Source organism: Saccopteryx bilineata, chromosome 9, assembly GCF_036850765.1.
Source record: "Saccopteryx bilineata isolate mSacBil1 chromosome 9, mSacBil1_pri_phased_curated, whole genome shotgun sequence".
Lineage (NCBI taxonomy): Eukaryota > Metazoa > Chordata > Mammalia > Chiroptera > Emballonuridae > Saccopteryx > Saccopteryx bilineata.
The window spans coordinates 82,935,409-82,948,427 of NC_089498.1; the positions used below are offsets into that span (position 1 = coordinate 82,935,409).

A 13,019-nucleotide genomic window follows, 5' to 3' on the forward strand; every position below is an offset into this window, starting at 1 on the left:
ATCCCTGTGGAATGAACCTACCTGTCTCAGATGCCCACCTGTGGTCCATTAAGCTAAACCTGGGTTGACCACACAGGACAGTATGGCCTGTGGGACCCGTGCACAGTCATGATGGTCTGGGCAGGCCCTCTATAAGTGACCAGTGCCCATCCCAGTATTTAAGCCAAACCTGTTCTTTGACAAAACTGAAGGAGAAAATGGAAGAACTATGGGAATCAGGAGGCAGAAAAACTGTCTCCAATGATGATAAAGGTCACGCATGTGAGACCCCTCATCCAGGAAGAAGCTTTAGATCGACCTCCACTTGGGCTCTGGTTGCTCTCCAGCACAGAGGACAAAAAAGGAGGGTCATTGGACTCTGTAGGCACAGCCTGACTAAAGCAGAGGACCAAGGCAAGGATCTCAGAAAATTCTGGCCTCAACAGAGACCTCTCCTGCACTCACATCATGGGCAGAGGTCAACACAAGTCTTAAACAGTATCCGCCCACCCCAACCATAGTATCCGTGGTCTCTAGCTTAGGAACCTAGGTGCCCAGGGAAGCCAGGACTGTTGTGACTCTTACATCTCAGGAGATGTTACGATCCTCACAGTGCCAGGTGACATCACGGGAGCCCACGGGGATCCTTCCATGTCTGGAAGGTGACAACCACAGCAGTTTCATACAAAAGCCCCTTTCAGTTTAACGGTATATTCTCAAATTACCTCCTGATTCTCAGCCCTCCTGCCACTAAACCAGCCCACATCCCACAGAGAACTGATTGTGGGGAGTGCTTGATGTTTGCTCTTTTAGGATCCTGTCTGTGTTCTGAATTCCCTTGATTGAAATCCCTGACAACTGAGTTGCTTAAGTTCAAGGCTCTTTCAACCACTCTTATCTTTTTGATGTCCTTAATTCAAGTTTAATGATGTGCCTGACCTTTTCAAGTTAGCTGTGTGTTATAAACTAGAGCCAAGAAACCAGGTATCTATTAAGGGGAACAAAATATTAATTTAGAAGTCAAATATTTATCCAGGCCCCTGGTCATATCCTCATAGATGCGACAGCCCTGCCTGTCCTTAACATTAGGGATGAGCTGTAGAATTGTGTTCCTGCACCCAAGAGAGGTGCTGCGCAAGTATATCTGAAATAAGTGGATGACTGTAACATCTTTTAACTGGAGAATAAAGGGGAGCCATCTCTCTGTGCAATCAGCAAGCAGCTCAGAGATCAAGACACTCATTATTGTTCAATCTAGTTGTGACTCTTCGGCCTCTGTATGGCTAATAGCAGTTATCTTGTGGTGTATTTTACTTTTTTTTGGTCAATATTTCAATAAGAGAAAACTTTTGAAGGCAGGCCTGTGACCTGTGTCGCAGGTGAGGGCCAGCGCACAGTTCTGAAACTCCCTCTTTTGTCTTGCCATGGTGATAACAGAAGCACTCACCAGTGCATTTTTGCATAATCCAGCACTTGAATCCTGAGCAAATGCATGGAAAACAAGATCATCTGAGATCAATTGGATGGCATTCCATATGGAATCTGATAGTAGTTTTGTGATTGCCAGTGACATAGTTTTTTAAGTGAACAAGACGCTGAACTTGGCAGAAATACCAGGCAGAGCTGGACAAGTTCTTTTCCAGTCTCAGATCCCTTGGTAATAACTGCAGGGTTAAAAGGCTTCTAGGGTCTCATCCAGGCTGAGTAGGAGGTAGTTGATTTGCTATGTCTGCCAGTGACATGGGGTAGTAGAGGGGCAGCACATTGCTGGAGATGCCATCCTTGGCTTAAGAGGGCACTGCTCCGCATGACCTCGGGAACCCAAGTAGGGGGTCCCCTGAGCTTCAGCAGAGAGCCAAGTGAAGCCACCTCTGGGACCTCTGCAAGAATCCCGGAGCTTCCATCGGCTGGGCTTCCAGGAAGCCCAACGACAGAGTTCCGACAATGTCATCTCCATTTGAGACTTGCAGCAGATCCCGCCCTCTCTCTCTGGGCTCCTATTCTGCTGTCCTCACACATCCCTAGACAGTGTCTCAAGTTTACTTAGTTACAGGTCCTCAGCCTGAATTCTTCTAAACTTTTGAGAGAATGTGGAGTCACCACCAAGATCGTAAGTAAACACTTAGCAATGTTCTCCAAAAGAAGCTGGTTTAGAGAAAACCAGTTTAGAGTCTAGAACCTCTCCCTGCTGATGGCAAGGGGTAGGGTTTGGTGGAAGCCTAGGCCTTAATTCTGACTGGACTTCCCAGAGATACCGCAAAGTTCACAGAGATAGCTCAGGGAGATGTGCGTGCATGCAGCCTCCGCTGCGCCAGTCCTGTCCTTGCAGGGACTCTAGCAAGAGATCTGAGAGGGGCAGACAAGCAGGGGGCGGGGATGGCGAATGGGTCCTGCTCTGAAGAGCTCACAGGGAAGGTATGAAATGAGACAGACACACAGACAAGGAGCAGAAAGTTCCTCCAGCACCTGGGCTGCTGGACAAGAGGGCCCTATGGTCATCCAGTGGGAGCGTGCGTCTGGAGCAGGCCCCACAGCCCAGGGGCATTTAGAAAAGGTATGCTACGTGGGTGTAGCACCCAGGGCAGAAGGGGAGGGGGGGAAGCAGGAGCATCTGCAGTGACAGAGAAGGGGCTCAAGAGACCCCACCCTCACCTGGCCCCCATGTGAGTCTCAGTTTTCCAGTCCAGTCCTAGAGTCACCAGCAGAGGGCACCGTGAGGTTGCAGCTCTTGCACAACTGAACCCACTCAGCTGAGAAAGGAGACTGTGCCCAGAGCCGATTCCAAAATAAGTCTAGCTGCTTCTGTCTTGGATCCAGGTTGGAGCTGAGTCGAGCTCCAGAGAAGGGAAACGGGTCTCACATTTTAGGGGAAGACTGCAATTCATTCATTTGTCAACTCGTATTCATTCGGTAGTTACTGAGAGTGGCGTGGTCCCAGCTCTTTCAGAGGCCCTGGGACTTCATAGTATGGCATAGTTTGTCACACTAACCCCAACAACTATGAGGACTTGTGCTTGGGTGGCACTTACTGCAGGCCGGTGCTGTCCTGGCTGCTGACTTCCATCAGTTCACGTCTTTCTCACAACGGCCCTGTGAGGTGGGCACTGTCAGCATCCCTATTTCACCAGGAACGGAACTAAAGCACACATCTGTGTCTGCTCAGGGCCTCACAGCTGCAATGCGCTGGAGCCAGAGCTTGACCCCAGGCAGTGTGGCTCCAGAGTGCTCTTAAGGACTTTGCTAACCAGACACAACTCAAACAAGTAAATGGTCAGGATGATTTCAGATGTCTATAATCCCTTATAAGAAAATAAAACGGGCCTGACCGGTTGGCTCAGCGGTAGAGCGTTGGCCTAGCATGTGGAAGTCCTGGGTTCGATTCCCAGTCAGGGCACACAGCAGAAGCGCCCATCTGCTACTCCACCCCTCCCCCTCCCCTTCCTCGCTGTCTCTCTCTTCCCCTCTCACAGCCAAGGCTCCATGGGAGCAAGGTTGGCCTGGGTGCTGGGGACGGCTCCATGGCCTCCTCCTCAGGCACTAGAATGATTCCCGTTGCAATGGAGCAACACCCCAGATGGGCAGATCATCGCCCCCTGTTGGGCATGCTGGGTAGATCCCAGTCAGGCACATGTGGGAGCCTTGTCTGACTGCCTCCCCGCTTCTAACTTTGGAAAAATAAAAAAAAAAAGAAAAGAAAACGGTGTTGTTATGATAACTGGTGTCAGAGTAGTTCTCGATTCTGTGGTCAGATAGAGACTTTGCAGGGAGGACAATGGTGACAATAATAGTCAAGACTGATAGGAGATGGATCATGTTATCACCCACACAATCTCTGTTGAACCCTAGGGGTTTTAGTGTACAGCTCAGGGCCACTTGTGGACTCTGTCCATGACCAAACACTCATACCCAGAGCTCCTGGGACCACCTCAAGCCAGTGCTCCTCCATGGGAAGTGTGCAGTGAACAGCACCTGGATACATGCTCCAGGGAAGGCAGGGCCTGAGGCCTCTACTGCAGGGTGCTGAGAATTTTAAGCATTGGGTCTGTTGGGTTTTCTGCAGAAACTCACATGCTCACACATGCACTATGACCCTCAAATTCATGTACACACAATTCCCCACTCAGTGCTTCACCTTCTCGGACACTCCCCAGGGCTGTTCAGCCCCACACCCACTGCCTGATCAGGGAGCCGGAATGCTCAGAAATGCAGAGGGAAGAATTTGGGTCAGCAGGTGCTTTTTACTTAGTGAGACGCTCATCAGTAGATGGAGATGATTTGGGCTCGGACACTGTGGAGTTAAGCACACCCACTTCACCTCATGAAGGACCAACAAGGACAGAGAAGTTGTGGCCTCCTGGCCGCTGGGGTTCCCTGCAAAGGTGAGAGGCAGGCAGAAAGCCGCTATGGTGATTGTGGGTTTTCTGCAGTAGTTTTCCAAATTGGTCAAACATCGGGATCACCTGCAGGGGTCCCCAAACTTTTTACACAGGGGGCCAGTTCACTGTCCCTCAGACCATTGGAGGGCTCCCACATACAGTGCTCCTCTCACTGACCACCAATGAGAGAGTTGCCCCTTCTGGAAGTGCGGCGGGAGCTGGATAAATGGCCTTAGGGGGCCAAATTGCGGTCCGCGGGCCGTAGTTTGGGGACGCCTGAGGGGCTTCCCAAAGATGAAGATCTCTGAGATTTTGATTCACTGTGTTCAGAGTGGAACTAAATGATCCAAGGATTTTGTGAAGCCTTTCAGCAATTCTGCTGTGCCACACCAGGTGGCACCAGCATTCTGCTGGCCAGGACAGGGCAGCTGGGCATGGTTGGCACTGACTAGCACAACCAAAGGCATTTGTTTGCCTAATAAATAGCTACTTGTACCCCACTTCTTATTAGCAGGACCCCGTGTTTGCCTGGAGAAGACAGTCACAGCTAGAGATGCAGTTTCCTGTGCACACAGGTTGTGACCAGGGTTGGGAGCATTCCTTCCCAGATGGACCCCTACCCTGAGCTCCTCTTCCCTTCCTAGCACTCCATCAGCCACTTAGGGTCACTGGGACATCACTTTACAGAGTCCACTTCCTGACATCTCCATCCCAGGCCCTGTGATGACATGCGGTCTCTTCCTGGTTAATGAGAAACACACACACACACACACACACACACACACACACACACACACACAATTCCTGGTAGATTCTAAAGCAGAGATCAGTTACACAATTGTGAGCAAACAACATTCCAGGTCAGAGGTCCCCTGCCGTGTACACAGGTGGAGTCCAGGGTCTGACTGTGACCCTGGTGCTGCTGGGTCTCTGACAGCCACACAGAAGGGAGGCAGGCTGGTTCAGGGCAGGATGGAGGTTGGAGAATGTGAATGCTAGGCCATTAACTGGTACCCCAAGTCCCCATCCTCTGGCTTGGGCATGGCTGAAAGTGAGAACAGCAGAGCTGTAGGACTCCAAGGAAGATCACCCTGCAGGAATGCTTTCTCATATGTGTCTTGACTGGGGGCTACAGCAGAGCTAGTGACCCCTTGCTCAAGCCAGCAACCTTGGGCTCAAGCTGGTGAGTCCCCGCTCAAACCAGATGAGTCTGTGCTCAAGCTGGCAACCTCAAGGATTTGAACCTGGGTCCTCTACATTCCAGTCCAATGCTCTATCCACTGCAGCACCACCTGGTCAGGCCGCAAAGAAGAACTGATGCTTCTCATCTCTCTCCTTTCTGTCTGTCTGTCTGTATCTGTCCCTCTCTCTGTCTCTGTCACTCACACACACACACATACACACACACACAAAAGAGGGAGAGAGAAACCACCCTCAAGACAGCACATAGTCTCATTACTGTCCTACAACCCACCCCACCTTGCTTTCTCTCCCACCATGGAATCTTCCTTACATTCCCTCCTTAATTCCAAATGCATAAAAGAAGCTGCAAAATGTCATTCTGAGAAGCATGTTCTCAGTCTGTTGTTTTGCTTCCAGGCATATCCTCTATTTAGTTCAAATAAGCTTTTATAAAAACTCTCTATAGGTTTGGATGTTCTAATGTCAGCATTGGATACTGCCAGGTGCTACAGTCTGGTGGGAAGGGTTTTCTGGTGCAGCTCATCAATAACTAAAGATGCCATCCACGTCATTGATAGGGCTGGGCTGGGCTGGCCATGGGAAGTACTAGGGCAGGAGAGTATGGTGTCAAGTATCGGCAACGCATGGACAAAAAGGAATTGGGTCTCTTGGAGGCGGAGATGTGCTGCCGACTCCGACACAGATACGGCCTCCATTGGTCTCTGGCGGGCCACAGTGTCCTTGCTGAACAAGGGTTTGACTGGGTCCTGTTCATGCTTGACAGTGACCCAATGCTGTGCTCTTAAGCAAGACAGTGTCCTTTGCCACAAACTGGACCAGAAACCCTCATGTTCCACTGTTAACCTGTTTTCACTTCCTCATCCTACAATCAAACACATCCCTTCATTCACCAGCCACCGCCATGAATGAGTGAGTCAACACTGCGCATGAGAAAACCATCACCGAATTCTCTTTTGGAGAGGCAGAGAGCTCGGCAGAGAGCCAGGGAGGGGGTGAGGAGCCTGCCTCGTCAGGCTGGGAATTCACAGACGGCCTGGAAGGAGGAAGAGCAGGAGATATCATTCCAGAGCCCATTTTTCTGAAGGATCACACAGTCCTCTCCTGAGCCATGGTCATTGGGCTCATTCTCCTTCCAGTTGCTGTAGGTCAGCCTCTGTCCCGTCACATACACGAACTGGCCTTCGGTCACTTCATCTGTGATGCCCAGGAAGGCAGAGTCATTGATCACATCCTGGATGGCTTTGTTCTCCACGGCATTCCTGGGGGTGGCCACAGTAGCCTGGAGCTCAGTGCACAGAGCCTTCACTTTGGAAAAAGGCATCTTTTCACCATTGGTCACATATAGCTTCTTTCCAGATCTTTTGCCCAAGGAGAAGGCTTGCACTGAAATCACAGAAGGTGGGTGGGGTTGACTTGGCTTGGAGCCCAGCCCAGGACAGTAGGTGAGAAAGCCCTTGGCTGGGAACTCAGGACTGACAAAGAGCCTGTGCTCCATCACCTGAGGTCAGAGCCTCGTATGGAAGAGCTCCTCAGTTGTAGAGCAAGGCCCTGGCAGAGAAGCTGGCCTCTCCATGTTATCCTACTCTTGAGACAGTCATCAGTTGCAAGCTGTCCCAGTGTAGGTGGACATAGGGAAGTATACTTGGGCTTGGACAGCAGGATAAGAAAGAGGCATGGATAGCCACCTGACAACACTGGCTGCTGCTGAACAAGGAGCAAAGAGTCTGGAGTCAGCAGACCTCCATGCGATCTTGCCTTTGCTACTTCCCAGCTGCGTGATGGCGAATGAATTAGCTACAGTTCCTGGACCTATTGTCTCTCACCTGTAAATAAAATATGTATAATACCTACAAATAGTGGTGGTGAAAGGATTGAATGAAACCATATTATGACAAAATGCCAGTTTAGCCCAGGTGCTGGGATATGGTAAGTATTCACAAGTGTGAGTTCTCTCCGCCCTCCTGAAAACCCAGCATGCTCTGAAGAAGGTGAGATCCAGGAACACACGAGGGCTGAACAAAGGCTTACATTTTTTGGTGTAGTCCAGTTCGGATTTCAGGTGCCTTATCTCTCTCTCTAAGTTAGCCAGCTTAGTCTCAGCAACTGAAAAGCAAGAGGGAGAGGGCATTTATTGAGAAAAAAACCCTAAATTGGAGAGCAGATTTTTTTTTTTTACAGAAACAGAGAGTCAGAGAGAGGGATAGATAGGGACAGACAGACAAGAACAGAGGGAGATGAGAAGCATCAATCATTAGTTTTTCGTTGCGACACCTTAGTTGTTCATTGACTGCTTTCTCATATGTGCCTTGACCGTGGGCCTTCAGCAGACAGAGTAAGAGAGCAGAAAATTTGGAAAAAAAAAAAGCATATTAAGAAATATACCTATTCCAGAAAAATAAAGCATAAAGAAGCAAAGGGATTAAAAAAAAATAACACCTGTATTCCTGCCTTCTCAGATATAATTTATAACTCTTATAAATGATAACTCTGAAACTAGTAATAATAACAATAACTGTAACTATAGCTCTGCATCCTTTTTTTCTTAAGTACAGCTTATTTTTGGTTTGTTTATATTTTTGTTTTGTTTTTTAATTTGATTTTAGCAAGAGAGGAAGGGAGAGATTGAGAGGGAAAGACAGGAACAATGATCTGTTCCTGTGTGTGCCCTGACTGGGGATCAAACCCACAACCTCTGTGCTTCTGGACAATGCTCTAACCAACAGAGCTTTTTGGCCAGGGCTGGATCCTTTTCTTCACGTACTGCTTAAATATTGCAATATTATAATTATAAGCAACTCATTCTTCCTTTTGAAAATTTTTCTTAATCATTCTCTTTCATTTCTTATTCCTGATGAACTTCTTAATGTTTTTATTGCTGTGACAGGCCATCAGACAAATATTAATGTGAGGTCATAATTTTTCTTTTGTTATTACTAGTTACTTTATTTCACTCTGAATTAGTTACTTGATTCAATTATTTCATTAATTACTTTGTTGCCCCAGGGGTCTTACAAAGTGGAACATTTTCATGCCACCTGTGACAACAGACTGTGAGAGAGAGAACCACTTCCTCCTTGCACCCTGGAGCCCCACCCTGGGCTGTTCCATGAAGGAGAGCTGGTGTCCCTGGCACCCGCGTGCTGGGGGGCGGGCAGGGCTGGGCGTCTGCGCTCAGGCCCTGTGGGAACCTCCTCAGGCCCCAGGTACGACTGGGAGGAGTGAGAGTGAGGGTGAGAGTGCTGGGTGAGGGGGTGAGCATCTGCCCACGGCTCAGCAGAAGGGTCGCCTGCCACCCAGCCCTCGAGTTCCCAGGCCTTGGCTCCTCTGACCCCACAGTGTGCTGGGATGAGCTCCTTACCTGAACTGTCTCCACGATCGCCTTTCTGGCCCTTTGTTCCCTGAACCCCAGGAGCCCCTGTGTTTCCCGGAGGCCCCAGTTTCCCTGGAGGGCCTTGCAAGCCTCTGTGCCCTTGTCCTGTTGAGAAACAAAGGAAATGTGATCCGGTGTCTGTTGCTCATTCTTTTCCTCCAAAAACTCTATACTAGATTCACATCGACTCCAGAAAGCACCGGTAAAACAGTGGTGACCTGAAAAAGGAAGATACTCCTACACCCCAGGGCCAGCTTCCTGGGCGGACAGGACACCCATCCACCAATTCCCATGTGGAAATGTGAGGTTCAGGAGAAGCACAGGGGCACCTTTGATTTGGAGAGAATGATGTTGTCCGAGAATATTCAGAGTTATTCACGGCCCATCATAGTGAATGGTGAGCCTGCTGGCTCTGTGCTAGATCCCTTACCCGGGAGCATTCTGCTCTTGGAGGTGAAGAGCGAAGAAGGCAGACCAGCCTCCTGTACCTGGTTCTCCTTTTTCTCCCTTGGGTCCATCTCGCCCATCTCTGCCTGGGGTGCCACAGGTAATCACAGAACAGGTCTTCTGGGCATTCTCACAGGTTTGCGTTTCTGAGCAGGACACTGTCACCACACACAGAACGACAGGAAGTGCTAAAAACTGGAGCATGGTCCTCACCTGGTAGCGGAGGAAATTGAAGAAATTAATGTCATCACATCTTGTTTAGTCAGCGCTCGCCACCACTCTGGTGTGTGGGACCCTGTGCTCACTCCCTCTGCAGACACAGGGAAATTCACAACCCCTAACTCTGAGTCACTCCCAGGCTACTAAGGAGAGAGACGAAGAAAGCATGTTAGAATTAGATCAATGCTAAAGCAAAGGTAGATGCCAGAGGACTGTATGTAATAGGAGCCTCTTCTCCCTGGGCCTCCAGTGCCCCTGTGGGTACAAGGCTTTGGGGTTAAGCAGCCCCTATGCAGAAGAACCCACGGGGTCTGGACATGACAAAGTAGCTCTGTTCCTGGTAACCCCGCACAAAGGCAAGCTCATTGCTAGTGTGAGCTTTGGATCCTCTCTTGACTCCATTGTTTGAGGACAAAGTAGTCCTCAGTTTCACTCTTCTTCCCCTTCCTCTGGACCCTATGGCAGGTGACTTGATATCCTACAAGGCCCATTTAGTGGCTGGACCTGGTTTATGATAGCCATTCTCTCCTTACACATAAAAATCCCTATTTTACTCTCAGAACCACAGCTGTTTCCCCAAAAGCCTGTCATTTTGTCTAAAGTCTCTACATCGATCCAGGCCACATTAAACTTCAATTGTTTTCTTCTCTTGGTTTGAGATTTTCTACTCTGAGGCGCTTTTTTTTTTTTTTAACAGAACTGAGGCTCTCATGATTTCTGCTCACACCAGCCCGGCAGGATTTCAGCTCCTGCTCCTGGCAGGATTGTCTGCATGTTGCCCCAGAGTCCTCCCCAGCCCTGTGCCCCATCCAGCCGTCAGATACCCCTCCAGCCTTTGCTCAACCTGGCTCCTCTTCCAGGAAGCCTTGGCAGCCCAGCCCCATGGGCCTCTCCCTTGCTCTTCTCTGGCTGCTAATCCCAAAGGTACTGGCCCTTGTTGCATAACAACTCATCTGCCTACCCTCCCAGCTCCCTTAACCCTTCCTTTCCTCCAGGACTCAGTGAGAGGTAGTGAGTTGAAAGCAAACTTGATAACATTCTTCTCCACCTTCCCTTTTTCTATCTTCTTTCTTCCCTCCTTTCCCTGATTATGCTGGAGGACAAAGCCAGGCTCAAACACATCACACTTTCATTCTTCCCTTTGATTCAAAAGACAATCCTTCAGTATGCAGATGGTTAACTGGATCCAAGAAGGACAATATGGAAGCCCTGAGTGGGCCTGACAACCGCAGCAAAGACCCTGCCTGGACCTTACCCTGATCAAGTCAGCGGCCAGACTTCTGGCCCAGGACTCCGTCTCTGTCCTCCAGAAATGACTACTAGGGCCTCCTCAGAGCATGAAGGCTGTGGCAGGGAAGCTGTCCTCCAACCCAGGCCTCTGGCAGATGCCACAGCAAAGTCATGCCCAACTAGCCTGGTGACCAGGGACAGTGCTAGACTGGCCTTCAACCCAGGTTAATAAACAACTATCCTTAGAACTGCTGAATGCTGGGAAGTTCTCCAGGGCTGCTGGTGGGCTCCCCAGCCTTGGGCAGCTCTCAACTTTAATACCCTACCAGGGGTCAGCAACCTTTTTGGCTGAGAAAGCCATGAACGCCACATATTTTAAAATGTAATTTCGTGAGACCCATACAACGACCCGTGTACGTTATGCATTATCCAATAAAAATTTGGTGTTGTTCCGGAGGACAGCTGTGATTGGCTCCAGACACCCGCAACCATGAACATGACTGGTAGGAAATGAATGGATTGTAATACATGAGAATGTTTTATATTTTTAACGTTATTATTATTTTTTTATTAAAGATTTGTCTGCAAGCCAGATGCAACCATCAAAAGAGCCACATCTGGCTCGCGAGCCATAGGTTCCCGACTCCTGCCCTAAACTCCTCCTGCCACCCCTCTCTTCCATGCATCCACTTTCCTAGCTTGGCAACTGGTCCTCCAGAATCTCAGACTCTCAGGATATTTCCCTACAGATACTTTTTTTTTTATAAAAAAGACATACACAGACATTCTACGAAACAAAACCCTGCTCACGTGTGCACTTGTGTGCATGTGTACACACTCACGGGCACACGCCTCCGCCTCTTGTTCTAATTAATTCACCCTTCCATTTGTTTGCTTTACAGTAACACTGGCTCACCTCATTCAGAACATTTATCAAATATCTTCCTTGGATGCTCACAGGGCTAAGCACAAACAGAAGTATTTGTAGGTAACTTCCTGTACATTCACAGCTGAATGTGGCATTTGCATTAGCTGTTCAAAGACTAGGACACTTCCCTCTATCTTTGCAGAATTGTTTGTTGTGATTCAGATTTCAGCTTAAATATTATCTCTGGAGAAAGGGCTTTCCCTAACCACGTAACTTTAAGTAGCTTCGGTAGTGAAATTGTAATTCTCTGTTCGCATTCTCTGTCTCTATCTCTATGTAAAATAATCTTCTTTATTTGGTTGCGTGTTTACTGACCACCTGACTCCTTTAGAATGGGAACAAACGTCTTATTCCTCAGCTGTGGTATCCCCACCGAGACGAGCGCCTGGACAAAGAGTTGGTGCTCAATAGGTATTAATGGGAGAACTGAATCCTCCAGCTCATGTCCTCAGAGCAACCCTCTTGCTTTCTCTACAGCTAGAGTGAACATGTGAACATCTATGACCACTTTTTCAGAGTTCTTGTCTTTTTAGGGCTGGAACTTCATTTGATTCACCTTGTCTCCAGGGTGCAACCCAGGGCTGGGTGCACAGAGGACCCCCTGAGAGAGTGAGAGGCACAGGCCATGAGCAGAGTAGAAACCATACCAGTCTGTTGCTCCTCTGTGCCTGGGTTCCCAGGTGTGTCCAGTTCTCATTGCTAAAACCTGATCAGGTGACTTTTTCGAGTCCCTGACATGAACTTTGATTCTTGCCCTCCCCCAAACTTACACTCACTCTTTGAAACACTTAATCTTATCAAATGACTCAAAAAGTTTGCTTTGTCCCTGGTGGGGTGCAGGAACAGGGCCACTTTTCTTTGATTCTGCTTTGTAATTGGTGTTTTGACTTCTCAAAAGTCATCAGTCCTGTGTACTCAAGTCCTCAGGCCCTGTTCAGCCCTCCCAGGTTCCTGTTGTAAAGGAGTCTGCCAGGCACTAAGAGGGGCCCATTGTAAAGAAGACCCCTCTCAGGGCTGTATTTCCTGGTGGCATTGACACAACTTTGAAGGACCCAAAGGCTCAGAAAACAAGGAACATTCAACCCATACAGCAAATGAACAGACCTCCCGGAAAGGTGGAAATCTGAAATTGAGTGACTTACGTAAAACCAAACCTACATGTGCTATAGACTTAGAGGAAGGGGGCCTGGTACAGAAGGGAGAGTACAAGGCAGGAGGAGGGAAGAATGTGCACTATCAGCAAAGGGCAATGAGGAAACCTTGACTC

At 48.9% G+C, this 13,019-nt stretch overlaps 1 protein-coding gene across 4 annotated transcripts; it reads right to left on the reverse strand.

Annotated features, from left to right (window-relative positions):
- Window positions 1-6,485: 6,485 nt before the first annotated feature.
- Window positions 6,486-11,015, reverse strand: LOC136312809 (mannose-binding protein A-like). Of its 4 annotated transcripts, none has more exons than XM_066242688.1 (5): window positions 10,850-11,015; window positions 9,417-9,588; window positions 8,917-9,033; window positions 7,587-7,661; window positions 6,486-6,941 (listed from the first exon to the last, which is right to left on the reverse strand). In XM_066242688.1, the coding sequence occupies exons 2-5, from the start codon at window positions 9,577-9,579 to the stop codon at window positions 6,568-6,570; spliced, it is 729 nt and encodes a 242-aa protein (XP_066098785.1). In that variant the 5' UTR covers window positions 9,580-9,588; window positions 10,850-11,015; the 3' UTR covers window positions 6,486-6,567. The 4 variants fall into 4 exon arrangements, with proteins under 4 accessions (XP_066098785.1, XP_066098786.1, XP_066098784.1 ...); XM_066242689.1 differs by lacking the exon at window positions 10,850-11,015 and adding an exon at window positions 10,419-10,510; XM_066242687.1 differs by lacking the exon at window positions 10,850-11,015 and adding an exon at window positions 10,320-10,415.
- Between the last annotated feature and the right edge of the window lie 2,004 nt (window positions 11,016-13,019).